Source organism: Notolabrus celidotus, chromosome 12 (genome assembly GCF_009762535.1).
Source record: "Notolabrus celidotus isolate fNotCel1 chromosome 12, fNotCel1.pri, whole genome shotgun sequence".
Lineage (NCBI taxonomy): Eukaryota > Metazoa > Chordata > Actinopteri > Labriformes > Labridae > Notolabrus > Notolabrus celidotus.
Window position 1 is genome coordinate 12,947,267 of NC_048283.1, and position 25,324 is coordinate 12,972,590.

At 43.7% G+C, this 25,324-nt stretch overlaps 1 protein-coding gene and 1 long non-coding RNA gene across 2 annotated transcripts in view; both read right to left on the bottom strand.

The window, feature by feature from the left end:
* The window catches only part of pou2f2a (POU class 2 homeobox 2a), a 69,643-nt gene extending 47,024 nt beyond the window's left edge, over positions 1–22,619 (bottom strand). Inside the window, exon 1 of the mRNA XM_034697236.1 lies at positions 22,527–22,619. Coding sequence (XP_034553127.1) covers positions 22,527–22,563 — 37 coding nt within the window. The 5' untranslated portion in view covers positions 22,564–22,619. The remainder of the gene's footprint in view (positions 1–22,526) is intronic.
* A 72-nt stretch (positions 22,620–22,691) lies between these two features.
* On the bottom strand, positions 22,692–24,608 carry LOC117822554. Its single transcript, XR_004633208.1, has 3 exons — positions 24,346–24,608; positions 23,081–23,212; positions 22,692–22,928 (listed from the first exon to the last, which is right to left on the bottom strand). It is a non-coding gene; the product is annotated as an uncharacterized LOC117822554 (long non-coding RNA).
* Positions 24,609–25,324: the final 716 nt, after the last annotated feature.

Sequence of the window (25,324 nt, forward strand, 5' to 3'; positions counted from 1 at the left end):
TCCTTTTATTCCGCTTCAGCGCAGATGAAACGCAGACGGCGCCCCAGCTAGCACCCTCCCCCTCCTCTGACTCCACACTCCCTCTGCTCTTCTGCTTTCAAGCGTGCAGAAGCGGAGCAGCACTGGGACAGAGAGATGTAGTCACTGGAAGTCTTTTTTTTAATACAGTGGTGTTTATTAAGATGCGAGCCTTGTCCCACAACAAGCATGCAAGTCACAGCAAAAGCCACCATCTAAGCGAGTCAGAGATTCTCAGTGAGCTCAAAGCCGAGTCATTAAGAAATTATGTTCATGAATAAAGCACAAACACAAAACAGAATTAAAAAGACAGAATAGCGGTGTTTTCTCCCTCTCCTCTCGTACACTCGTACTCCACCGTGCACCTACTCTCTCCTTCTATCTCCCCCTCTCTCTGCTTCCACCGGCCCAGGAATCGATCTCCGCAGGATCGATAAGTTGGCATGATATTCCCTGCCTGCCGAGAGTCTAGTTGGGGAGAGACGGAGGCTGAGGCTCAGGCGCAGGCAGTGGAGGAGAGGGGAAGGATGGGAACGGAGAGAGGCGAGAAGAATATTCGGAGAAAGGAACACAAACGCCGTGGAAATTTAGCAGGACACGAGTGGGAACACTGGCGCATCGTGCCACAGAATGGACACCGAAAAAGGGACGTTTTACGCATGAATTTTCTATCAATGTGGACGCTCCAGAGCGCTCAGGGACGCTTCCTTGATTCGTACAACCAGCCAGCAAGTGTAAAGGACTCTGTTAAAACCTTCAAACGGAGCCGGAGGAGTGTGTATGCGTGTGTAAGTGGGTGTGTACGCGAACAGCTCTCCTTCGCTGCAAGTGCATCGGCACCGAGCTAGGCGGGGCGGGTCTGCATGGCTGACCGACATGGAGGATGTGTAGCAGGGAAGGAGAAAAAGGGAAGAAAAATGTCTTACCGGAGTTGGAGCGGAGAGCCAGAGGGGACTTGAGACGCCAGGCGTTGAGGTCAGGGGCAGTTCTCTGAAACACGAACGGCACCGGCAAGGGAACAAACATGATCTTCCTCCGGCTTCTTGTTTTAATGCAAATAATCTGACAGAAGTAGAACTGTAATACGCTCTGTCCTCTTCTGGAGCTTCTGTTTCTCGATCCGTTTCTCTAGACAGCTTTGGGGGAATATTTGATATGGAGAGCTCACAACATTCGCCGTTAGGTGTGTGCACATGTAGCCCAGCTGCGCACTTCTATTTACATTTGTGGACTGTTGGCCGGCATTAGTTTTGGTGTCAATGTGCATAGAACATATATGTTAGGATATGGTCCCTTGAGTGCAGCAGTTAGCTTCCAGTCCAGACTAACACACAGACGGATAGACAGGAGATCACTTTTATAGGCTACAGGAAAAGTTGTGTTACAATAACAGGCCTATTGGAGCACTTTCAGAGTAAAGTCTGTGTCACCTGTCTGTCTTTGATGCACCTGCGTTTCTGTTACTCTGCTCTGTTAAAGCGCTCTCCTTGAGTAAACATAGAGGCCCGGGAGCTTATTGAATCTTCTCGCTCCTCACCGGTAATGTTTCCTATAGGTGTGAAAAGGCATGAGAACAGTCGCTAGCCTACTCCTGTAGCATCACCAGTCGGGCCAAGCTTTGGTTTGCGCTTTGGAAATTTAAAATAACACGAGATAATGATGATACATTGAAACAGACAAGAGTAAAAAAGGCCAGCGGAGTTATAAAGTCTTATTTGGATTTCTGTTATAGTATTTGGTTTGATCTATTGTATTTGGTCTCTAGCTGCACGCGCTCCTTCTCTCCTCCTTTGCATGAAGGCTACATATAAGACATTCCTACGCTCACGCACAAGCAGCGGATCACGTCACGAGTACATTTAAAACGGCTTCATTAAAGTCTATCATCAACAGATAAATAAACAGGTGAGGGTAAAAAGGGCTGCACGAGAACACACAGAAACACAACGCGCGCTTGGCCCTGACGCTCCTCCTCCCTCGATCTCTGTCACAAGGCAGTAATTAAAACGCAATCAATCGATAAAAAATAAATAAATAAATAAATACAGCGATTAAATAAATAATTTAAAAAACACAAACCAACGGAAATAAAGAAAGCGTATAGAATCCGGTTATGGTCTCCCGTGTTATCGGAACACTTGCCTATCTCCGTCCATCCGTCTGTGTGTCTTTTTTGTCTGTCTGTGTGTCCCCGGTTTTATTTGGGAACCCCAATAGCTCATTCGACCCGGCTCCCTCCAGGATTGTAGCGATCTGCCACTAGGCTGGCCGCAACATTGAGGCGAGAGAGGACCCGCTACTACTCACACATCACCACCCCACCCCCGCACCTCCCTCCCCTCCATCCACTCCCTCCCACCAACCCCTCCATCCCCCACCCCCCCTCCCCCTCCCCATCTCCCTCGTTTTCACTACCGCTGCAAAAGGTATCCTGTATTGATTTCTGGATTTTTTTTTCACCCCTCTCTTAATAATGCCGACTATAATGATGCCAATGGTGATCAGTGCATTACTACCGGCATGCTTAGGAAGGGATGAAAACCCGACCAGAGGATCCATGGATACCTATAGGTGCTTAACGCTAATACCTGGCAGGAGAGCCAGCATGCACATAATTAAGTTATCTCATCACTGCTGCTTTTAATAAGCCCTCATGAGCTTGACCGGGGAGCATCATTAGGTTATTCAGACAGGAGAGAAGGGAAACCACTGCATGCTGTGGGAAATATGAAGCTGTTTTTAACATTAAAAGTACATTTTGGTGATTTTTAACCGAGGTGCATTTAAGGAAAAGTGTTGAAAACGCAATATAAATTACGAAATAAATGTCACAAGAATCCTATTGGAGCCAAGGGATGATCTCATGCAAAAGGTGATCGCAGCTCCCTCTCCTTATCCGCTTCTCTCCTGCTCCTGGGTCTTCTTTCCTCCATCCAGGCCTCCCCCAGCATGCCTCTCCTGTCCTCTGCTCTCCTCGCACTCCTGCCCTCTCCCTCCCTGCCTCCTACATGTTACACGCTGTCAATTACAGGCCAGCATCAGTCAACGCCGTCCGTTTACACACCAGATTATTGTCGATATAGATTTTTAAATAGAAAAATCTATACCTTAAACATCGCAGTCAATACGAACAAATCAATAGGAATGAGCGAGCTCTTTGCTCCTGCAGGGCCCTGAAAGCACCATCCCGCAGGACTGTTTATATCTGCTCACTTAATGCTGCAGCTCATTAGGCCTGTTTGAATGGAAAATGCTCATAAAATAAATGATTTTGCTTTCATCACCAGACTTGTGATTTTCACAGTCATCAACACACCAGCCATTTTCTCAATAAATGTGTGCTGGACCCTAAACTGGCATATTCTTAATTATGAAAAATGTGTCATCCTCTGTATTGGACATCCAGGTTTTATTGTCCTTCTCCCTCCGCTTCACGTATGACAGATGACATCCGCAGGTCCAATGAGGGAGAGGAGGGGAAGGGAGGCAAGAGGAGGACTAAGAGGAGAGGAAGAGGAGAAGGAGGAGAGTGATAAAGAGTGAGGAAAGGAGGAGAGGAGGACAGGAAGGAGTGAGACTGTGAGGCAAATGAGAAAGAGGAGGGGAAGAGAGGTGAGGCAAGAAGAGGAGGAGAGAGGAGAAAGAAGGAGGAAAAGGGAGAAGTGACTCGTTGTCCTTCAAAGACCCCCTTTTCTCCACAGAGGGAGTCATGCGCGCCCCCTTTCCCTCCTCCCTACACTCCTTCCAGACAAAAGCAATTATTTCTTGTAGAATGTAGTGTGGTTGTGCGCGTCTGTGGAAGAGAGGAATGGAGGGAGGGTGTGTGAGATTGAAGGAGGGGAAAATAAGATGGTGTTGGAGGGGTAGAGGGTAGGAGGATGGGGAGGTGCAGAGGAGGAGGGATGCTAACACCTATACAGCATCCACCCCTCTTCGTCCTCCATGCACTCTTCTGACCAAACTCTTCTTTTCCCTCCATCTGACACAAGCGCAAAGACAACAGAAGACCATCAACTGGGTATTCACATGTGTAAAGAGACACTGAGACTCCTGCACATGAATTTCAGATGAGTTATTTTAGGCCGAACAACTTTTAAGGTGGAACAAAACTCCATGTCTTTCCAAACTGTAAAAAAAAAAAAAACCTGACGGAATACAAAGACTATGAAACCTGGAGATAACACCCGTCTCGCTTATCTTCGATTCTGTCCATCTGTCTGTCTGTTGTCCAGCACCGACCACCTAAATTCAGCTAATCGCCCCCTCAGTGTGTTCTTTGCTTGGTGCCTATAGGGCCCCTGCAGCGAGGCGGTCTCTACAGTTTCTCTCTGTGGGCCTATGGGTCCCTCTTTGGTCCCCGGGGATTGTGAGAGCTCCCCTGGGGGGCCCGCTCAAGCCAATAACCCCTGCTGGACTGTTCTCATCGGGGCCCACACGGTCCTGATTGTCCACCTCCTCCCTATCAAACCTCCCAAATCCACACAGAGATACAGAGCACAGGTTCCATTGTTTTCCAGGCTATATCTTCTCTCTGCTGTAGAGAAAAATACTCTTCCAAAAGTCTCCCTCTTCCTCTGCTAGCAACCATTTTTTCAGACAGAGAAATACAGTGATGGATGTAATCTTTGACACTGAATGCTGGTACTGAAGACCAGGGATCCAAGGACAATTTTTGTTAGCTGGGTGAAAGATAATTTAAAAATGTTATCATCACAGAAAATGTAAAATTCTATTTTTACAGAAGAGCTTTTTCTAATTATTTAACTTTTTTTCAAAAACAAGACAGACGACAAGGATTTTTCAATTTCAATTTAGAAAATACTTCACTGCACATATAGCAGTTTTTAAATCATGCACATACAGAGCATTTACAGCTGCAACAAGTTTTGCAAAAAAATCATGCAAACTTTTTAAACAATACCAGTTGGTGCAGTATATGGTAGGGTAGAAAATTTACTTTGCGTGAATTTGCATATGATTGCGTTGGTACTTTTTTATCCAGTCATATAAACTTGTATTTTTTCACAATTTTACACCTTATGTAAAATAACTTTTGAAATAAAAGCTAAAAATGTCAGTTTCTTCCTTTCTTTTTTAAAACAAGTGGGCGATTATGAACAGCTTCTTAATGATCATCTTCATATCTTGTATGTTGAATTTTGATTCTGTATGATTAGATGTAATTAGAAAAAGCGTTCTGCTTGTTTCAAACTTCTTGTCTTTTTCTGCTCAAACTGGTTCATAAGACACTTTTTTTCTTCTATAATAGTTACAAACAAATTTATTCATTGAAAACAATTTGTTCAATTCTTCACATAATGGGTTTTCCATGTCATGTGCTGTAGGTCAGAATATGGCATGAAATATTTATCCAATCAGAAAGAGCCTGAAGTATCCTTAGGCCACACATGAGTCATATCATGGGCCATGCATTTAGTCTATAGTTTTATGCACTCTTGGTAATTGCCTGTTATCAGTTTGAATGATTGATTTGACTGGTTGAAAACACAGTTTTTGAATATTGAATATTATTTTTATTGTTAATGATGCAGAAGAAAAAAAGCAACAGCAGGTAGTCAGTAAGAAATAAATCTCTGCTCTCCATGAAATGCTGCATTTCACACCATGTGTAGACATTTTGTGTGCAATTGTTTCGTGTGCACTTTTCTCTATGTATGCCTTCTAATGTGTGTGTGACCCAGCTCATCCTCAGGTTGTTCGCACCCATGTCATGGTTGTAGTTAAATGGTGATGTCATGTTGACAAACGAGCTGGTTGAATTAAATTCTCACTCATCAATAATGGCGTCGGTCGGGAATCAATAGCAGCCAACGGTGGCGTACTGCTTCTGTCAGCGGCCTAACAAGGACCTATTAGAATGGACAACGCTCTCTCTCACTGTCGCCCTGTCCCAATCTAACCCAGCACAGGCACTCTTCTCAATCCTCTCTGCACACACACACACCAGCAACACGCAGCAAAATGCAATTATTCACATAGAGCCATGTTCTGACATGATGTATAGATTTGTCAAGATAATATGGATATGATGCATGGGCTTTTATGAGGTTTCTTTGTTGGTGTCTTTACCACTGTTTGTGTTTGTGTTTGTGTGTGTGTGTGTGTGTGTGTGGTGTGTTTGTGTGTGTGTGTTTATGTGTGTGTGTGTGTGTGTGTGTGTGTGTGTGTGTGTGTGTACGCGCATGTGTCTGTCTGTTTCTGGGTGTATGTGTGGGTAAGATGTGTGCGTGTCTTGGTTAGTGCCAATGGCAAGGTTGTGCAGGCTTTGGATCCCAACCACAGAGTTCAGATCCAACCAAGATTCAATCAATCCAAGACGACACACATGCAGGTAGGAGAAAGTGAGCTGAGTGAGTGTGTGTGTGTGTGAGTGTGAAAGGAAGAGTGAGTGTCTATGTAGATGTCAATACCTATTCACACCCACACACAAAAAAAGTCAAACTTGCACACCAAAAGTGATAAAACTTAAATTCAGACACATTCCAATACACAGAAATACAACAAAACAGGTACATACACACACGCACACAAACTACAACTACACAGCTATCTCCTTCCTTTCACTCCCTGCCTTCTTCCAACTTCCCCTCTCTCTCCGTTCCCTTTAGCGAACAAGCAGCTGATCCAGCTAAAGCCCTTGTTCTTGCTGTATTCCTTGTCTTTTTTATTAGTTTTATTAACTTTGCCTCCCTCTCTCTGTCAGCACTCTCAATAATCAATGCTGATATATTGCCAATATCCAGCTCAGTCCCTCGTGCCATCTTTCACAGAGGCTCTGTTATTGGGGGAGATTGGCCCAATAATAATGATATTTATTATAGATATTTATTATCTGGGTTTGTGGCAGTGCTGCAGACGCACCCTGTTGAAGACTTACATGCTGGCAAACTCTACACACAGACACATAAATGTGTACACACACACAAGAACACACATACACACAATCTCTCTGGGACGCTTTAATTTACACTGGTAATATCAGGCGATTATTCCCCATACAGATAGTGTAGGGTTATCAGCAGTGTTAGCACACAGCGGCCATAACCATCCATGTATTCACACAACGTTATGGAGTCCGCAGCACCTGCATATGTGTGTGTCTGAGTGTGTGTGTGAGTGTGTTAGGCCCAAGGTTCACCTATGGCAGCCTACCGGCGCTGAGCAGTGTTTAGAAGCCAACGGAGGGTTGATGGGAGGGGTCAAGATTCAAACAGCGCTTGGTCAGGGGAGGGGATGCAGGAGAGAGGGGACCGGACAATCTGGCCTCTCGCCCTCCACACCCCCCCTCCTCCTCCTCCACACACACACACACACACACACATACACTCCAACCCCCCCAGGCCTCATCTACACCCCCTCCATCTCCCTCCATCCCTCCACTAGCCAGGGCCCCAGGACGGTAATCCACCCCAGTGCTCCTCATCCTTTCATGTATTGATTTCCTCTCCTGCGCCACGGTTACATGTCGCACCCACGTCATTGGGTCCCGGCTGCTTCTGCTAGCCCCCCCTGTCCACTCCCTCCCATCTCTGCCTCACCCGTCCACCCATCCTAACCCCCCCATACATACACACATACACCATCCTCAACAACAACAACTGAAAGAGGAGGGTGGTATGGGGGGGGGGGGGGGGGGGGGGGGGGGTATACACCCAACCCATCCAGGGGAGAGAGGGAGACAGAGAGGGGAGGAAGAGGTGTGGGAGGGTGGCTAAAAAGAGGGCAGATAAAGCACTGCAGTATTTCAGCAAAGCAACCAGCATTTTACAGGGATAGAAACAAACAGGAGAAGATGGAGAGAGAAATAGCAGGAAGAAAAAAATCTGCCCCTGGGGGTGCAGAGGATATTGTGGAAATTATCAGAGTGCGACACACGCTGGAAGTCCATGGCGAGAGATTTATTTCGAATTTGTCTTTGACAGTGAAATTCATCACAGAGTAGGCCTGTATCTGCTCTAATTCCATAGATACATGAGGATGAAGATGAGAAGACATGGAACCATTGGATGAGGGAATAAAACTGAGCCTTATTATTAGAGTTACACGGTTGATCGTACAATCAAGATAGTGATTGACGGCAAATTGATTAGGAAGAATTCTAATATTATTTTGAGTCATTATCTAGGAACATAACAAAACGCTCCAGTTCTAAATTCTCACTTTGATCATTTTTCTGATTGCATTCCTTTAAAACTTAATAACTTTGAGTTTTTGATTGTTGGACTAAACGATCTAGGTAACTGAAAAAGCAATCTAACATTTTTTAAAACATTTCTCTGACATTTTAGAGACCAAACAGCTCTATGTGATTTTCATCATAAGGGGTTTTATGCCCTACATATCATCATACACTCTTAAATTCCCTCAATATGCTCAAAGAATCCTTTCCACTTATTTCACGGCAGCTACTTTCCTTTAATTTTGTGACATCACTCGTTTGGAAGTTGGTAAAATATTTTCATTCTAATCTCGCAAAAACGATGAAACATGAACATTAAGTGCAAAAGAGATCCTTGTGATCAATATGTGCTCAAAGGTGTATCTCAGCGTGTGTGTGTGTGTGTGGTGTGTGTGTGTGTGTGTGTGTGTGTGTGTGGTGTGTGTGTGTGTGTGTGTGTGTGTGTGTGTGTGTGTGTGTGTGTGACAACCCTGAGTGAACGGATGAAGTATGTATGAGACTGCAGGCTGGGAGCACGAGAGGTCAAGGTTATGTTTTCAGTGTGCACTGGACAAAGTGTGTGTTCGTCTCTGTGAGTGCGTGAGAAGTGTCTGTTAGCCCAAGGGCAGTGGGTAGGTTTACAGGTGCATCACTGATATGATGTGTGCGCGTGTGTCTCCTGATCACATGTGTATATGTGCATGAGCTGAGAGGGACATGTCATATGTGTCAGATGTGGTGGTCGTGGTGCTGTTGGTGTGTGTGTGTGTGTGAGTGTGCTGAGTCTGCAGGTTCCTACTTCTCATCTGAAAAAGCGCTCAGTAACAGTGACCATCAGGCAGTTGGAGTCCTTTTGTGTGGTGGAACAAGCGTTGTGTGTGTGTGTGTGTGTGTGTGTGTGTGTGTGTGTGTTGTGTGTGTGTGTGTGTGTGTGTAATCTCATATGAGTAAAAACCATGTATTTTTTTTTCACCCATGCATTTTCAAACCAGCCTGTGTGTGTATGTGAGAGCACGTGCTTTAAGGCCTTCCCTATCACCAGAGCAAACACACACCCCATCACTACAAAGCAAACAGCAGCCTTGGCCCAGCGTATGCATTTTAAACACTTGATCCCTCATTGTGTCAGCAACACACACTCTGCTGTGAAATAATATGTTATTTTAAATTTTCTGCAAATGCAAACTGTAGGCAGAAAAATGTAAACATTAACAGTTGTATAAAAAGTCAGTCACATCATCATTATCGTTATCACTGTTATTGCAAGCTTTACCATGACTTTAATAATGTAGCCATCAAAGTACAGACTTTAAACCATCTTACATTTAATGTCACTGCAGCACAGCATCACATTATCTCCAACCACGGCGGTGATATTGAAGTTTTTCCTTTTCAGGCTGCTGACAATAGTTGCTTTTCCTTGCTTGCTACTTGAAAGCACTTATCTTAAGTGGATCTACGGAGAGCAAATTGTAATTGCAACACAGTAATGTTACATATGGTCCATACATTGTGAGTTGTGCAAGGCACTCAACTGCATGCTGGGACAGAAAAGCAGCAAATGACTTTAGAAAAGGTTAGCACAATTTGGTCAAGTACGGACGCTATAAAAAGACAACACTATCAACTGAATCACTGAATTTGAGCGTCGACACTTAAAGCAAGAAAAGGTCAAATGCACAGACAGATGCAAAAACACATGTGTTCTTCTGTGCACACAAAAGGGAGATATAGTTTAGCTCACATATAGTTTAACTTGCATGCACACACGCAGGCAGTCAAGTGTGCATGCGTGCACGGTTACACACACCCACACACCCACCCACACACACACACACACACACACACACACACACACACACACACACACACACACACACACACACACACACACACACACACACACACACACACACACACACACACACACACACACACAGGCACACACACACAAAGACTTGGATACAGCCAATTAGGTCCACCACCTTCAGAGAAACACCAGTGGGCATGTAAGATTCGGAGTCCAGCGGGCCTCTAAAGCCTAACACAGTCATAAGCCAGAAATAACACACACACGTCTCCAGTAGGCTCTGCAGACCATGTGAAATAGCAAGGCGAAGACAAAACACTCCATTCCATCTCTGACATTTCCAATATCTGTCTATCCCTCATAAACCTCTGTTCACCCATAAAGTGACTCATTCTTCACAGATGAACATGTTCCATCCGGGCGGCTACCAGGCTGGCAACCCGCAGCCAGAAAATGCCTCCTGATGCTTGTTATAATTACAAAATTATTGATTTTCCTTACATTTTACAGCTTTTTTTCAGCGGGAGTACAGCCAGGGTTTTACAGATAACAAGGCTTTGATAATGAAACTATATTGTTGATAATGATTTGAAAATAGTTTTTCTATCAGTGTTTGCTCTGTTGTTTCTTTTGCGAGTGTATCTACCTGCGCTGTGTTAGGAAGCTTTCTCACAGCTCATAACTCTGTTTTCCCTCCTCACCTCCTGCTCTTCTTCTTCCTCCTCTCTCACTCTGTTAATTCACTGCACTGTCACCGGTCAGTGTATTTACCTAACACCAATCTCTTTCCTTTTTCCCTCTCCCTTTCCTCTCCATCCGTTTTCTCCTTCTCTGCCCCAGCGAAAACGGTGAGACTGTGTGAGTGAGTGTGCCGGAGATTTAGAGCGGGGATCAATAAGAAATTTAAAAATCAATGCACTTAGCGCCAGGAAATCAATGGGCCTAATCGGGATGCCAATCGGCCCAGTCAAAACAATTAAGAGGGAAGAAAAATGTTTAACAACCTCCTCTCTCTTGCTTACATAGACACAGGGGAGAGAGGAGGGGGAGACGGAGGGAAGGGGGCCTAAAGAGAAATATCAGAGGCAGACAGAGAGGGATGAGATGGAGTGATATATGGGAAGGAAAGGCTCAGGAGAGAAAGCTCAAAGCTTAGATCCAAGGAAGGCGGGATTGGAGGGAGGGACGGAAAAGGCAGAGAACGAGGGACAGGAATGGAGATAAAGAACAGTAGAAAGGAGGAATATGATGCAGCAGGGTGACAGTCATGAAGGACAGCAGAGGAGAGAAGGAAAAGTTGAAGGATGTTGGTGGAATTATTTTTTACACACTTCCCATAAGAATAATCTTGTGTCCAGAAAGAAAAAGGAACATGCAACAGGACTGAGGGCTACAAATAAGGTGACGGTTTGTAATGAGAGACACAAAAGTAACACTCTCCCTCAGGATGTGGGGCTATTTGGTTTATCAAAGACATCCAAAAGCAGCTGATCCTCATGGTGTGACAGTGCAGTGTAGAAATCAGCCTCAGCAGACAGCCAATCAACTGACAGCAGAGTCATAAACAAGCAACGCTTCCAAATCATCCACATCAAAAAGTCAACATTTTTCTCCTCCTCGAAGCGTCCAATCGGACCGAATGTTTGTCAGCCGCGGCTCCCAATGAGGAAGCCGCAGCTGAGTGCGGGAGCAGCAGAACGTGTTGTGGGTGGTGGGTGATGGTGGGGGGGCTAATTTGGGGTCAATCAATAGATCTCCCCTCTCTCTATCTTCTGCCTGCTCACCACGCTAAAATCAATGGGAAAGCCAATAGTTCCCCGCCCCAGTGTGGATTAGTGAACACACAACTAATCAGCCAGTCACTGAAACTGACATCTCAGCTATTAACCTATTGATACGGGAAGACACGTGTTGAACACACACACACTCACACATGTACTGAGACACATTCCAATACAAACATCTGCAGCGGTGACGACTTCCTTCAGATGTGGAAGCACACAGTCACTCTGTAGGAAGACTGGATGGCAGAAAATGTATTGTAAATCTTATTAAATATTAAATGTAACATTACAAATACTCTCAAAACAATTGGAGTTTGTATTATTTGTGCGTCTGCTGAATCTTGCTCTAAGATGTGAATTATAAAAGCCTCACTCAGAGCGGCATTGATGACAATTAGACTGACCGACGCCTTCGACAATGTCCTCTGATTCAGCCACTGCCAGAAGCCACTTAGATTTTTTTCCAGTCTCTTTCTGCTCTCCTGTCCGACATCGCATCACATCAAATCACGTGGCTCATCTTTTCTGTGGGATGCCTGGCTTTAAGGGTCAAAGGGGGGACTCAAAATGACTCTGTGTGGACGCCAGCTTCACTCTAATTCGGACTGCAGCCACTGGCAAGCTAGCATCAGCAACCGCAACTAGAAAGAGGGAATATGTGTTAGCCGGGGAAAAGGGTGTGCTGTGCTTGTAATATTGTGACACTGCTCATACGGATTGATGTAAAACTATGACAAATGAAAGAGATTATGTTTAAAAAACTAGTTGTCAAGATAGTGTGGTTATAAACAGCGGAAGTATGCTGAAATGTCAGGATTTCATGAAGTACTTTGTAATGTGTTGATATGAGAAACATTCCACAGAAAAGCAGATAAGTGATTTGAAATATGCCTGTCAAAAATCACATTAAGGACAAAAAATTGTGCAACTTAAAAGAAACCATGGCTGAGGTTTTTTTTGTGCCAAAACACCTCACCGTGTCTCCTCAGGAAGATAAAATAATATGTACCTGGCTCTTAAGAGGAGCACTACACAAGGATCATTTTTCAAAAATAACAGCCTGACTAGCTTTCATCCCTTACTTTTGAAAGCCCTCTTGTTTTCTGAGATTGCCTCTCCTTCCTCTGTTCCTCCTCCCCTCCCTCCCTCCCTCCCTCCCCCTCTTCCCACCCCTCTCTGTCATGTTTTAGTTTTCATATGTTGGTTTTTGTTCTTCCTCATTTTCCCCTTGTGTAAAAAATGAAAGGCTGAAAATAGGATGAGTGAGGGGGGGAAAAAGGCAGGAGGCAAAAGCAGCCAGTGTACATCGCTGAAATCACTGTCTGCCGTGCTGAGGCTGCTCTCTCCTCTCTGCACTAACAGTTACGGACTACAACACAGCCCCAAACTCCATCCATATACATCACACTGTAAAAATGCAATGCAAAATGCCCCCTTTACCCAGTGCTGAGTTGGTGTATACCAATGTGATATTCTCACAGCATGACAAGAGGAACAGCATTGATCAGCCACAGAGAGCTGCATAAAAAACAGCCTTTAAATCCATTCAGACCTACAAGCTATTTGAAAAAGCCAAAGCCCGTCCCATGCATGTTTTTGGAATTAGTTATCAACCATGCACATTGTAGTGTGACAGGCGCGGCAAAGCAAGGCTAACTGTCTGTCTTTTCCTATCTCTTCTCCTTGCCTCTTGACATCCCCTCAGCAATCCTTTTTCACGTTAAACGCACAAAGAGAATGTGAGTGAGAGGCGTATGAGGCAGAGTGGATTTTGTTTTTCTCCTCTCTTCACGGACTTAATTTCCATGGTGGACCCAGGCGGTCATGGCTTGGCCGACATGACTCTACATTTAGGCCTAATCCACACTTCTTCCTCTACACTGTTGTTGGTTATGATGGAGATGGAGAGCGAGGAACTTATTGAAAGGGCGAGAGACATTGAGGAAAAGGAGAGGGGAGGGAGAGAAAGTGTGAAGTGGTATTGTTGAGTTGTCCAGGCAAGTCTGGATGCATTGGTTCCGTATAACATTCCTATTCCACTTCGACAAACGGATGCTGCCATTCTGGGCGAACGCAATCCTGATTTCTCGCTTGAGACCCAATATCTGCACCATACAAATAGGAGGATATGGAGGGAATGCGATACAGACTTGGAATATGGCTCTTTCTTCTTATCCTGCTCAGCCACATTGATGTTTTTTTGAGCCTTTCATTGCTCAGCCAAAATGAAGTCTTTCAAGGCCAGAGCTATTGACAGATTAAGAAAACATATCCTATTTTGTAGGACATGACAGAAGCTTTCTTGTTATCTGAATAATATGAGCGGTGCTGAGGTGGCACGGAAACACTGTTTGTGAAACATTGTGTGGTTAAACTCAGCGCTGAAATTACAGCCAACTCACACAACAACAAAAAAGTGGAAGCGGAGAAGTGAAAGTAGTTTCTCTCTGTGGTTGCAACATCAATTTCAAGCAATTTTTTTCTTTTCATTCATCATCTTGCAAGGGGAAAAAAAACTCATTACATGCAGTCATTTTGTTATATAATTGGTAATAGAAAATTCAGTCCATGATTATGCTCCACAACTACACCTTCATATTCCTGAAAACATTGAGCTATACATGGCAACACCGCCAAACCCCTCACACAACAGAGGAACTGTCGGGCTGGAAATCACTGAGGCCAAATCACAGAAAATTGATCACATCCAACAAAATGGCCGCAGTGACTAAAATTGTTGAGAGCTTGAGCTTGCTCAGGATGTGAAAAAAATCTTGAGCAAGTGCGTTTAGAGTCCTGCACAGTTTTGTTCTTTCTAGGAAGATGATTCTAGAAAAGGCTTTGATTAATATATCTTGAAGTCAATCAAGATGGGGACATTTATGTCAGGAAGGAGAGCGGACAGGAGGCAATGTAGTGAAAGGGAGAATGGGCAGAGGTGTGGTGGCCAAAAGAGGATGTGTGGATGATAACAAAAGAAACAACAGGGGGGGAAACAGAAGGAAAAAAAGATCCATGAGATGAAGGAGAGGAAATAAGGTGTGCTGCAGTCATCTGGAGTGTGTAAAAGGGTTATGCTGAGAGGTGGCATGTTCAGATGCGATAGACAGGAAGGAGTAGAGGGAGGAGGTGGGTAACAGAGAGGTACGGCGAGAACAATTGAAAAAAAGGCTGGTAGAGAGGGAAGAAGAGATTTAGGATTAAGGAACGAGTGTGGGGTAAAAGGAGGAGGATTAGGGGTTTGGGTGAGAGAAGGACAAAGTGAGCAGGCGGGATAGAGGAGCAGAAAACACGAGAGCAGGAGACACAGAAAGAGAAACCGTACAGGGCTTTTGACGGCGAGAGCAGGGATAAAAAGATGTATTTTTCCTGCTTCCTCTGTTGTCCTCCCTCTCCTCTGGGCAACTTCCCGCTGCTCTCCCCCTCTCTGCTGCCTTCCTCCTCTGTCTGACACAGTGGGAAGATAGGTAGGAAACCTAATTGAGCCAGACACACCAGCTGCTCTCTGCTGACACTCACAGGCGGAGGGGGGGAACTACAGATTCTACTGACCAGCCTGAGCAAGACCCCCTTCACCTATCGGCTGGAGCAGCCATCAATCCGGCACAATAGCCTGGAGGAGGCTGGGGGAGATGGGATGAGAGGGAAGGGAATGTGCTCCTGTGATGCTCAATAGTGGCGCTTGCCACTAACAGTGTCAAATATAAGAGGTTTGATTCCTGCTGGGCATGTTAGAAAAATATGTGTGTGCACTGTCAGACATGCGTCACTATTGATGTAGAGAACAGCCTGGCATCTGGTAACATTGTTGTAAAAATGGACTCATGTTATGAATAAACTTACCAATCAGTCTTATGACCTTAATCAATTAATCAATGCAGTTAGGAGGTTGATTAATCAGGTGGTTAAAAAGGGAGTTTCTAATTGTGAAGTTTTGTGCCAAAATCTAAGGATACAATTTAAACACTTGAAGGTTGAATTTAGAAAAACAGTGAAAATTGGATCTGAGTGCTGTTTCCTTTTTTTAAAAAAAAAAGGAATTTGATTTTCTAATTTAGTTATCAGAAGTAATTGATGTAAACCAATTGTAACATCATCTTGAATTCTGGACCCTTGTGAATCATTTTTCCATATTTTTAATGGTTTAAAGTCTGTTATGAATAATGAAAAAATAACCATTTTAAGAAAACTCAATTAAATATTAGCTATAAATGTTGCAGAGCTGGGTGATTATTTTGCAGTTGGATCTTAAAAGCACATTAATAAATAAAGCTGATGTTGCAATGGCAGAGATTGTGTTACACTGTTTAATGTGATATGGTTTATGTTGTGCACTTTAAAAGGAACACAAGCAACCAGATGTTGTTTGTACATAAGCTGCATTTTCCATCAATAATAATTTTACACGTATTCCAGTGTAGCTGATTAGTGCTGGTATTTTTTTTATTATTGCAGTTAATACATATTAAAAATGAAACACAGATCACTTCGTCAGCTGTGAAAGAGACGCTCATCCATCAATGTTCGTAGCACTGCAATTTAAACTCAAGATCGTTGAGGTTGTAACAATGCTTTTGTTTTGTATTTAGTTCCTTTCCTCTAAAATTCTGAATACTCTCCAGACTTCAGTCCTCCTTCCATGTCTCACATCAAATTCCCACAGAGAGAAATAACTAACTTAATGCAATTAACACTCTGCATATGCACACCTTTTTGCTTTCATTTTAACTTTAAGGGGTATGGAAGCATTGAGGTCAAAATAACTGCAGGTGTAGAAGGGTGCCACGGTGGTAGGATGTGAAAAAGCTCTTTCAGTGGTACCGACGCCAGGCTACGTCCTGCAGGTAAAATGGATGAGGGTCAGTGCTGGAGGGGGAGTCTGCCTCCCTGGTCATTGTGTGCAGAGGGAGGTAGTCATTACGGACTGACCGTTATGGTGACAAGCAGTGACACAGTAACGCTTCACTCGGGGGAATTAGATGGTGGACAGGCAATGGGATGTGCAAAGGTTGTATGGACATTGAATGCACGGTGCATTGTTCTTTTTTTTTTTACTCTATACATTTAGTATCGGTGTGTGTACATGTGTGATTGTTTTTGTGTTGCTGTATGTGGGTGTGAGTGTGTGTCCAGGCTAGATAGCACATATTTGCTAATCTGGAGGGGGTTGCTGGAGGAAGGGGGTAGGGTCAGAAGCCGGGGTCAGGTGTTAATTCACTGCTTCAAACCAGAGCCGAGCGCCAAAACCAGGGGAGACCACAGGAGAGCACATCGACTTAAACCACAAGGATACATTCAAGGTCCACCGTGGTAACCACCTGTCTCTGCCCCTGTTGTTTTCCTCTTTAGATTCTCCTTCACTCCTACTTTCCTCTTTTCAGTCCTAAAATTCTCCTCCTCTAATTCCCCCTTGCCTCATCCTCTCTCCTCTCCCTGGCCGGTCCGGTACTCCACCTCCTCCCCCAGCTGTTAGACCCCTTAAGGTCAGTCCGTCTGCAGGGTCATCAGTCTGGGATGAAGCTGAACTTTGACCCTGAGGCCCTTGATGTATTCCTACTACAAACCCGCAGACACTCTCACATAATGGACATATGCGGCCTCACAAGAGGCCTGTTTCATTGTGGTCATTTTTGATCAATTTATCACCTCTCTTTTGTCACTTATTGAAGTCCTGTCTGTGCTGTCGGAGCCCCGAACTGCGCCGCTCTGTGCTGGTTGAGCGGTCAGGTTAGGAAAGACAACGCCATCGACCACAGGATCTTTTTCGGATGATTAATCAAAGGGCCGTTTATCAGCTAATCGATACAACAATGATCGTGGACTGCCTATTGATTATATTCAATAACCACAATTGATACATGATGTGGGAAAAAACATGTTCTTCCACTGGGCAGGCTGACGGGACACTACACACACGCACAGACACACACACACACTCACACACACATAACCAATAATAAAACAGCCTGAAAGGGAGCTTATTCTCGTTCCTTTTTGTAACAAACTGACCTTGTTGAGAATGTATTATTGACAACAAACACTGCAGAGACTTCATTTCTTAAGTTTTAGTTACCCTTCATATTTTTGATGAAGCAACATGTTTGTTAATATAAAATGTGTCCCATAAAAGTGAAACCAAATGGGGTAAGTTCATACCAAAACTTGCATCTTAATTTAAGGATTTTTTTAAAAAAAATACAGTATATTTTCAAACTGTTATTTAGCACTTCCTTTTTTAATACTGTTCACAAAATATTGATAAATTATGGAAACCATAAGCAGTCTACTTTGGTCACATTTTGGGGTGTTTGTGTTTTCTTCAGGCAAATCCTGTATCAATATATTCCGTGTTTGCCGGTCAATGCTGGCCCCTTCTTGACACCAAAAACGATGCATCGTGCAACCGCAATCTTTCCGCCTTAATTGAGGAACTGGCCAAGCGACCTTTGACCCGCGGGTCATTACCGCATTGTGCACCGGGCCGCGGAGAGCAGCCACACCATTTGGGAGGGGAGTCGTGCGCAGAAAATGGATTAATTTTGGATGGCCTGTGGTGCTTGATACCGGCTGGAAGTGGCCGGTAACAGAAATGTATAGAAAAGCTACATCAAAGCCTACAGGAGCGATCAGGCTTTATAACACAGAGCTGAGCCAATAAACGGTTTATGAAATGAGTCCTCGGACAGGCTGCATAGACTTTAACATAAACCATAAAATCGGCTGTTTCGGTTATGGGGTCTGTTTCAAGTCGATAAGGTACAGGGCGGACTGTCAGTGTCCTGCAAAAAAAATAAGTCCAGGTCATTTGATGACTTTCCTTATTTCTCATTCCTATTTGGATTATCTGAAAATATAATTGATAACTTCCTTGAAGACTGTATTTTTAAAATCAAAACAGAATAATAAGAATGCGTTTTTAATTAATATCGAGGTCTCATGTCATCTTGTTGTTTTATGAGGAAAAATACACGTCATCACTTCATGAACAGCTTTATAATCTCCTTGGAGTCCCTCATGACTGTATAACGTAAGAAGATGCAGGTATTAATGCATCGAGCTTCTGTAGGATATCTGTAGGATACATTTGGTAGAAAATACATTTAGATTGAACTTTTTCTCCTTAGCATGAAAAACATTGCTTAGAAAAAATATTTAAAGGTTCTCGGTCTAGCTAATTCTTTCTTAAAACTACCCAGACTTTGTTACAGCTAATGTTCCTCATGTGTTGAATGTGTTGCCTGGTTTAAACGCGACCATGCGACTTGCTGTTCTTTCTTAAGAAGATAAACTGTGACTCAAACTGTGTCTATTTTCCAGCTAATTTACATTTTCACGAGTGCAAACCTCGACATGATTCCATAAAATAAAAGCAGGATAAATGGAAACACGAGATATTTCTTGGACCATAAAGGCAAACTGCACACATGAAGTTGTGGATGTAATAAAAAAGGCCTGCTGTTTAAAAAATGAGAATCTGAGTTCTTCAGTATTTCTGAACTCTCTGCACAGGATTTTAAATCACTTTAAATCGAAAGCTTGGACACCACTAAGCTGCAGGCTGTGGATAAGTTTAACTGTCATTTTACCTAGTTATTGGATTAAATGCTGCGAAAATTAATAATATGCAATCGTGTTTCATTTTTGAATATTATGCATACATTCTTTAAAAATTTAATTTTTGCAAAACAAGTTCTGCAGGAAAAGCTGCAACTCTGGAAACGATCGGAACTCGGAGAGGCCTGTGCATAAAAGCATGCATTAAAATAAATCTGCATTAATCTTTGCATAATTCTCATCAGTCTGGCTATAAAAACGGTGTTCAAGTTAAAATGTGTTCGATATTTTCAGTAACTTTAAATCCTGTATATTTTTTTCTTTAAAGGGTCTATAGCGGAACAATCTGCAGATTCAGACTTCATATGCAAAAGAGCTCACAGCTCCTTTTGTAACTGAAGCACAATTCTGATCCAGCTCGCCTTTAATCCCCGTTTTGACTGAATATCCAGATAAATTACGAATCACTTGCAAACAATTAGATTAAGTGTATTTCCTGTTAAAGTTTGCAAATCATTTTAAGAAGACTAGTACAACACACACACACAGCGACCCACACACACCGATCCACAAACACACACACACTTACTCTTTTCTCTCACACACACACGTGCACAGACACAGTTTGCCATGTTGATACTAAAATTATTCTTTATGTTCTCATCTAAATAAAGGAGAGTAGGCTATGAAAAAGAGGAGATACAACACCGAAAGCTCACGAGCCTTATCAATATTTCATTTTCGTCTTAGTTCAGGACACGAGTCACAAAAGGAGAGCCGCAAATGGGACATTTTCGTCCTCTCAATTTATCAAACCCACGTGAAAGCTGTCCTGCAATATTTTTAAATATTACACAGCGTGTAAAAGTATAAGTTATGTGTGCTTCCCTAGAGGAAAGGTAACACGTATTACCTGGCGCAACAAATGTGAATATGCAAAAGAGGAAGATACTTTTTACGAGATGTTCTTCACTTACCAAGAGTACATGCAAAATTTGAAGGAATATTTGTATCCCAAAGCACAGTTGTTGTAATTTTAAAAAACACAATCATTCTACAGAGCTGCTTCATTAACAAGAACTAAACGTCTCTCACGGTCTCGTGGGGGGTTCAGTTATATGTAGACTGCAGACGTTCACACAGCTCTCACGTTTGACTAATATTTCGTATGATGATTCTGAAATGTTCACATCTGCATGTATGTGTATTTTTAATTAAAGGGCTCTGCTATGACATACCTCATGACCGTGCACGAGACGAAACACAAAAAATAACACATGTAGCCTATACAGTTTCAATATGCCCATGAACTTGTAGACAAGCTCACGTGGTGCTAAGCAGCAATCTGATATTGAAAAGACAGTTTAAAAAAAAAAAAATCTTCAGATCAGGATTTTTAACAAAGATAATCATGGGGCACTCTGGCCTCGTGACAGTTTTAATGGAAGAAACAGATCATCAATGCATTTTGTTATGGAACCAATGCAAGGCTCAGTCTGAAGATGGAAAACCAGGCATTACGTTTGACTTATACGATTTTTGGTTTGTGAATTTAATGGGCTGTAAATTCTTAATGATAAATGGACAGAAATGTGTTCCGAAGCCACATCTGACCCAAACCACAGCAATGATAATCCAAGACACCCCCCCTCACTCTGAAGTGTGTGTGTGTGTGTGTGTGTGTGTGTGTGTGTGTGTGTGTGTGTGTGTGTGTGTGTGTGTGTGTGTGTGTGTGTGTGTGTGTGTGTCTTTGCAGATTGTGTGCAAATCAAATCACAAAACTGGACATATGATATCTTAAAGATGTCTAAGTGACATTCAGCGGGGCAAAACGCCAGTAGTCGAGGATTGTGTTGCATGGTTTAGACGATATCAGGGAGCTGGTTTTAATGATGATCTGGCACCGTGCAGGCAGCCAGCGGACAACGCGCACTCAGCGGCCAGTCAGAGGAGGAGAGCCCCGGCTGGGAAGTGTTCCTCTGTCCGCTCCGCTCTCCTCCTCTCCACTGCCGGTGCGAGCTCCCTGCTCGGCCTTATAAAGCCCACATATCCCCTCCTTTTAATTGATTTTCTCATAATTAACTCAGTCTGTCCATCGATTTCCCCTCGGCGGCGGATCAGCACTCACCGTGCTGAGGTGTTATTGTTGCTATCTGCGGGCATCGGGACACCGACGAAGCAAATGACGACCTCGCTGATGAAAACCATCACAAAGCGGGCAAATTTAACCGTAAACTGCTGGCTTACAAGCTACTTACACTATGCACAGATAAAAACATCCTGCCTATTAACAAAACGGCCTGCGTACACGCCCACCTGTGCGTAATGAATCTCACATCAGCCGCTGCATTTTGCCGTTCGGAATCAAACAACAAAGAAGATGAATGAAAAAGAGTCATCATAACAATGGAGAATAAATAGTGAAAATTGATTTGGTTATCTTTACTTTCCCATTAAATCCCTGAAGTAAACTTCTTTCTGAGAGTGCATGCATTCAAATGTGGGTGGCATTTTGCGTAAAATACGCACACTGCGTTCAACAACATGACAACAACCACACACTTATCCACATCGTCACCACAGGCAGTTAACGTGAATGATGTTTGCAGCCGATGAGAGAAGACAGTGCAGGTGTAAGTCTGCAGCATGACTTCCATATATGCATAAAACACAGAGCATATTCCGAATCAAATATTCCCGCGATAATACAACATGCAGAGCAAGCAAGAAGACACAACGCTATTCGTCCACGGAGCAAAGGAGCAAGGGAGGACAGGAGGGGGAAAAAGAGAGAGAGAGAGAGTAGTAGAGAGTCAGAACACGAGGGTTGCCCCCGTGAATTAATTTCTACCTAATCAATAAAACAGAAAAAGACCATCCCAGCACCAACAAAATCATTAGGACCGATATTTCTCCAGCCACTCTCTCCTCTCTGCTCTGCCTTTTCCCAGGACGCAGCCATGAGGAATGTCGGTACTGAAATTTCTCGCGTTTTGAATTAACACAGAATGGAAAGATTGGGATTTAAGAAGGGGAAAGGGGGAGTTTATGGTACAGCTGAAGAGAGGAAAGGTGAAAAGACACATGGAGGAAAAGAAGCAAAGTCTCAGCCACCCTAACGCAGCCCATGAAATATCCTACTTCTGTTTTATGTGTGTGTTTTTGTGGATGTGAGATTTACCAGTGCTTCCATCGGTGAACGTCTCCATCCCCGCCATGCGAGCAGCCTGTCTGGACAAGAGAGGGATGGAGAGCAAAAAGATGGGGGAGAGGGTTCGGGGGGGCGGGCAGAGGTGCATGTAAGAGGGACCAGTGTGTGGGGCGGTTGATCTGGGCTGGGGGGTTCAGCATTAAACTGAAGGGTGGAGGGGTTAGAGGTGAGGTTGGGTGGGGTAGGTGAAGGGGTGTGGGGAGTTTTTTTATTTCTTTTTTCAGGGGGGCATGTGGCTACACCCTAACCTTTCATGTCCCCCTTTCTCTCTCTCCGTGTCCCTCGTTGTCCCTCTTTCTCTCTCCATCTCTCACCCTCGACGTGTCTCTCAGCGGTTTCCATGGCGACCCGGTGGCTGTGGTGGTGCTGCTGCTGAAGAGAAAGATGCGCGTGCATGAGGGAGGAAAGAAGGAAGCGAGGGGAGATGCTCGTTGGACGTGCAAGGAAGGGATCGTGAACATATATCAGGGGTAATTAGCATTTAGAGGCATTTAGCTGATTAAATATTAATGCTTAGCACTCACGTGACGCTTTCCCGCGTGAAGTCCATGCTGACGCAAACTCTCCACATGCAGGATGTTAAGCGGGCCCAGTTTGATCCAGCTGCCAGCATGCATATTAACTCTATTAAGTATGCATAAACAAACCTCAAAGTCCTGTAAGTAAAAGAAGAGATCTCTCTTTACTGTTTGAGCTTTGACTCTAAGCCGTGTGCCTCCTTTACATGAGACTGTGGATGTTAATGAGGAAGTCAGCTGTTTTGAATATGAGGCCTTCTTAACTTGGTGGTTCATCTCTTTGCTGCCACCTGCAGGTCATAAAATACACGACCCTTCCTGGTCTTCGTGAAGAGAGAGACCTGGAGCTCTTTATTCTTGCTTAAATGTTGAATTGCATTCATAAATAAAGCAAGTGTGACTTAAGATAAAATAAAAAAAAGTGCAACAGTTTTTGGAGAGGAAAATTAACTGTACAGGTGAATAAATCAAATATTACCTATTATATTAAGAACACAGTTTTATAGTCAAATGATTTTAAGTCAAGTAAATTAATTGATTTAATCTCATACCTATGTATTTTGGAAAAATGTGCACTTTCAGAGCATTTTTTAAAATCCTATTTGAAATACTGTCTGGTTTATCTGACCACTAGCAGAACACCCACACACACAGCGCAGAGGTAAACCAAGGAAGAAGTCTGCCGAAAAGATCACGTAATCTAATTTTCTCCCCTCAATAAAAGCTGTAGAATTTCCCCCATCAGAGAGATGTACCATATGCTGCAGGGTATACATATAATAAATGTAGCCCCAGTGGGCCAGCAGAAGGCTGTGGTGTCTATCAGCTTTAGATGACACGTTTCGATAGGAGACTGATTTAGGCCTGAGCTACCACGAGATGACTCGAGTCTCCATCCAATCAAGGAGGAGTGGGGAACACCTGCGGACAGTGGAATAAAGTCTACAGGAGGATGATGACCAGTGTCCAGGCCCACAGCCCAACATTACATTAGCTTCTGCACACTGATACAATTTGCAGTGTAGAACACAAACCCACGTCTTGATGTCTCTACAGAGTGTTTTAGGCAATAAACCCAACAGTCACCTTACCAAATGTTCAGCGTGCTATAATCTGAAAAAAAGAAGGACAGCTTTATATCTATGACTCCAAGTTATTCTCTCCTGCAGGTAATAGAAAGTGAAAACACATGTTAGAACTGATCGATTCATTAAAAACACAATATGGTTTTATCATTTACAATTGTGCTTCAATCATTTTTCTACTCCTACCACAGCTTCCTCTGGTTGTCAGGTCCCCAGCCAGCTGCATCCCAAGGCTGCCACCACCCTGCCCCAGCTCCGTCTCCTTGGCAACGGGATCTTTGACCCCGTCTGTAGAATCCTTGACCTGGATGTAGATCAGTAAGGCATCAAGGCAGTTGATTGGCTGGAAGCTTCTGCTGTGCCGATGCCTGCAGAGGCAGTAGCGATGGGGTGTGGGCTCTGAGGGTCAGTGGCAGGCCGGGAAGATGGTAGAATTCTCAGGTCCTTGATGGCGGACAGCCTGAAACCAAGTATTTTCAGACCAAATACTAATCTTAAGCTATGGCTGGGCCTACCTTGATCCCATAGAAATGAACAGTGAGGCTTTTCTTTATAGCAGTAGTAGAAAATACGCTTAGTTGCTTGCTAGGACTGAGATACATAACAGGACTAACCCCAACCTCTTGTGGCCCTGCTACATTAAAGCCAACATTCAACTAACTTAGAATAAAAACTGAAATAAGGTTAATTTGCCTTGCTCTGTCCAAAGATGACTTAATCCACCTACTTGCATCTTTAGATGTATATCGACCAAGAGTTCCGGGGTCTTTTAGCCCCCAGAACTACTTTACCCTGAACTAAAGGTTCCTCTGCCCTCATTGTTGTCTGCATTTCGACCGTGGGCTGAAGTCCCAGGCAAATTGTACAAATCAGGCCAGTGACATATGGAGAAAAAAAATGATATTATAATAATATGTTGAAATCTTAATAAATAACTAAACTAGTATGCATTCCCAGGAAATCCCTCTGTGTTTCAACAACTGTGTAAACTCCACAAACACTGTTACGTTCAACCCAAAGTCCCAGGACCTTTGAAAAGTACTACCCCCCAAGAAGGGGCTTTTCGGGGGGAGATTAACTACCCCATAACTAAATTTAGACCCTGGTTCCTCCAGTCGAAACGCATGTAGTTCAGGGGTAAAGTCCCTGGTTGCGGGTAAAGTTC